We start from the raw sequence: 3,236 nt of genomic DNA, 5'->3' as shown, positions 1-3,236 counted from the left end.
GGGACAACTCAAGCCATGTTCGGGACTTGGGCACCTGGAGCTCCGACCGCATCGGCCTCCGCCGAGAGGAGTTTCGGAGGCACTGGCGAGGTGGGGACCGCACCGCAGACGTCGACGGGGGCGAGGGGGGTGAGGCCGCCTTTGGCGAGCGGCTCCACCTAGATGGCCCTCTGGAGGAGGTGTGGGCGCACATGGCCACAGCCGACGTGCTCATCCTATCGAAGAGCTGCTTCTCGTTGGTGCCAGCGCTGCTCGGCGAGGCACCGATCGTCATTTATCCAGAACCCATACGGCGGAGTATCATTGGCTTCGCTCGACCGCTCCGCGACTGGATTGTGGTCGACACGACGCAGGATTGGTGGACGCAAACGGCGGGAGAGTCAGCCGAGGAGGCGATGCAGCGAGTTATCGAGACGATGGTCGGGGAACGCACCGAGCGGCAGCTGAAAGATAAGCTCGTGCTAAGACTGAGCGGGGGCAGCGGCGTAGTGGACACCCCTCTGATGGACGAACTATAGTGGCAGGGAAAGGAGAGCGCGAACGAGACCAGAGCGATCGAGAGGGTGTGCCGAGGGGTTTGAATCGGCCCAGAGGCGGAATTGGATGCCCCCCCCAAACATGCACGTAACAACTGACAACAAGGAAACATTTCCATGCCATGTGGTGAATAGAACACCATCCCGGTCGTACAAGACACATCAGTCACATTTCCACTTTGACATTTTCGTCGGGCCGAGACACCCCCGGACCCCCACACGCACGCGCCACGCGCACACCTCCCCCCCCCGGCCCCGCTGCGCGCTGGCAGCGGACTCGTCCCCCGCGCGGTCCACCCCAGAGGCAGAGCCCGGCTGCCCCCCCGCACATACGCGCACCGATTTTTCTCACGCATTTCACTTCAGGTGTCGATTCTCCCCGCTCTTTTACATATATATAGTTATCATATACGTCGGTAAGCATGTGTGTAAAGCCGTACGCGTCACACTCATGAAGAGTGGTTCGCACAGCGGAGAGAGAGAGAGCTTTTCTGGCTCGTTGTGGTGTTGGTGTACGCAATAACGGGAAAGGGTGGTCGTTCTCTCTAGCTCCCCTTCTAGCTCTTAGCATGAGCTGCGCCCTGTGTCCGAGGAGTCCGACCCCTTTTGCGCAGCAAGAGCAACACCTTAAACTTTTTCGTCAATGGGGTGTCGCCACCCTCGTTCCTACATTTCAACGTACAACGAGGACGCGAACACAATGTCTCGTCGGAGGAGGCGACAGCTCTCCTCGAGCTTGCTGAACAGCTCGTCGTTGCCCATGGCCTTCGCGGCCGACTTGAGCTCGTCAAGCAGCTCGCTCAGCCGGCGGATAGCGCGGATGATGGAGCCCTCAAAGAGCTCGCACGAGTTGCAAAGCTCGGCAAAGGTGGCGCCCTCGCACCACGCGTGCACCATGTTGACCATCCCGCTGTCGAACCGCTGCACGTATTCGGCCTCGTCCGTCGCGATGCCGGCGTCCGTGTAGACGCGCGCCACCTCGGTGGCCACCTCGCGCAAGGTCGCGAGGGGCGGCTGCAGCGCGGGGAGGGGCGTTTGTGGCCGCTTGATCTTCTCCATGTCGGCCGCGACCAGGCACGAGCAGACCGCCGCCGCTGCCGCGGGGGAGAGCTCGTTGAAGAAACCGCGGTAGAGCAGCTCAGCCACGAGCACCTCGTCCGAAGCGTCCACCTCGGCGGCGGCACGCCCCTTGAGCAACACCACCCGCTCCGAATCGACGAGCCCGAGCCGCAGCAGCACGCGCTGCATCCGGCGTACCGTCTCGCCGAACTCGTCGCACGCCACCCCCGCCGCCTCGGTCGCCAAGCCAGCCGCCTGCTGCTGGAGGAGCTGCTTGCGCGAGAGCCGTTCCTCCCGCTCCACCAGCGTCGCCGGCGTGGCGCCGCCAGCCGGCCGGCCTGCGCCAGAGCCGTTGGTGGCGCCGCCGCTCCCGTTTGCCGCGCCGCCGCACCCCGCTCCGTCAACGTGAGCCCCGCTAGCTTCCGCCCCGTTGCTGCCGCTCGCTCCGTCGCCGTCGGTTTCGCCGCCGACGTCCATCAGCACCACAGCAGGGAGGCGGCGCAGCTCGGCGTCGAGTTGCGCCTCGCGCGCCACCGCCGCGTCGAGCAAGCCCATCGCCCGCTTGCACGCCGGCGAGCTGTCGCCAAGGTGCTCGAGCGGGCGCAGATTGAGCTGGCGCGCCGCGGAGGCGTCCGCGAGCCGCCGCTCCGCGAAGACCTGCCGCAAGGCGTGCAGCACGCCGCGGCGGCTTTCCGGGCTGGACACCTCGTCCGGCAGCCAGAGACGCACGGACGAGAGCTGCTGCAAGCACGAGAGGCGCACCGGCAGCACCCACGCCTCGGCGGACGGGTCGTGCAGCGGTGCGGGCTGCGGCGCGTCGCCGGCGAGCGCGAGCGCCTGCGCACCTGCGGCGCACGGGAGCAGCACGTCCAGCACCAGCTCCGACGCCCTCATCCGCTCGGGCGGCACAGAGGCGCCGCCGACGTACGCGGAGGTGGCGGTGCCGCGCCAGCCGAGCAGGACGCCCCAGCCGAGGCTCACGCCCCGCGACGCGTCCTCGAGGAGGCACAGCCGGCCGGGCTGCAGGAACCGCAGCACGTGCTTCGGCGCGCGCACAAAAGCCTCCATCGCCACCTCGCACCCCGCCCGCTCCGACCGCGCGGCGAGGAGCTCGCGCAGGTAGGGGCAGATAAGGTCCAGGAGAGCCTTAGAAAGCCAATGCCATGTCTATATATTTGTGAGCATGGTTATTTAATTCTAACAATATGTTCCCTCTACTATCAAATAAAAATATTATGAAAAGTGTTAAGTATGCAGATCTACATTTCCTCTATGGAATAAGGTATGTATGTATAAAAAATATATATATATATATTTTTTTTTGGAAGTTATAATAGTGTTTATGCGCCTTGTCTACATATGGCCAACCTAATGAGTTCTAAAGTTAAAAAGGGGTGGGGGGACTGTATTTTCCATTCAGGTACATGGCAGCTTTAGTGTAAAAATGCCCTTGGCAAACATTTACAATTGCCTGTAACATGTTGAGATCTATTGCATAATATAAAATATTCTATATTCCCTTTTACTGCATGCTCACAGGCTGGTATACATATCATGATATCCATTTAACTGTTTGGTATTATATTGTGCATCTGTTCTTTTTCATAGTCTGGCTGCCCCTTTCCATATGGTGCCTGGCCT

At 61.7% G+C, this 3,236-nt stretch overlaps 2 protein-coding genes across 2 annotated transcripts in view; both read right to left on the bottom strand.

Moving 5' to 3' along the window:
- The window catches only part of EMIHUDRAFT_223387 (hypothetical protein), a gene marked incomplete at both ends in the record, with an annotated part of 1,934 nt that extends 1,882 nt beyond the window's left edge, over nt 1–52 (bottom strand). The window contains one exon of the mRNA XM_005792205.1: nt 35–52. Within this exon, the coding sequence (XP_005792262.1) occupies nt 35–52 (18 nt within the window). The remainder of the gene's footprint in view (nt 1–34) is intronic.
- Nucleotides 53–1,202: 1,150 nt separating this feature from the next.
- EMIHUDRAFT_223385 (hypothetical protein) lies at nt 1,203–2,663 on the bottom strand (the record flags this gene model as incomplete). The annotated part of the gene is made up of 2 exons (XM_005792204.1): nt 1,203–1,850; nt 2,079–2,663. The coding sequence occupies 2 exons, from the start codon at nt 2,661–2,663 to the stop codon at nt 1,203–1,205; spliced, it is 1,233 nt and encodes a 410-aa protein (XP_005792261.1).
- Between the last annotated feature and the right edge of the window lie 573 nt (nt 2,664–3,236).

The sequence above is a fragment of the Emiliania huxleyi genome (assembly GCF_000372725.1).
Source record: "Emiliania huxleyi CCMP1516 unplaced genomic scaffold EMIHUscaffold_109, whole genome shotgun sequence".
NCBI classification, from domain to species: Eukaryota; Haptophyta; order Isochrysidales; family Noelaerhabdaceae; genus Emiliania; species Emiliania huxleyi.
The sequence above is the reverse complement of the archived record's forward strand: the minus strand, read 5'-3'. Positions and strand labels throughout refer to the sequence as shown.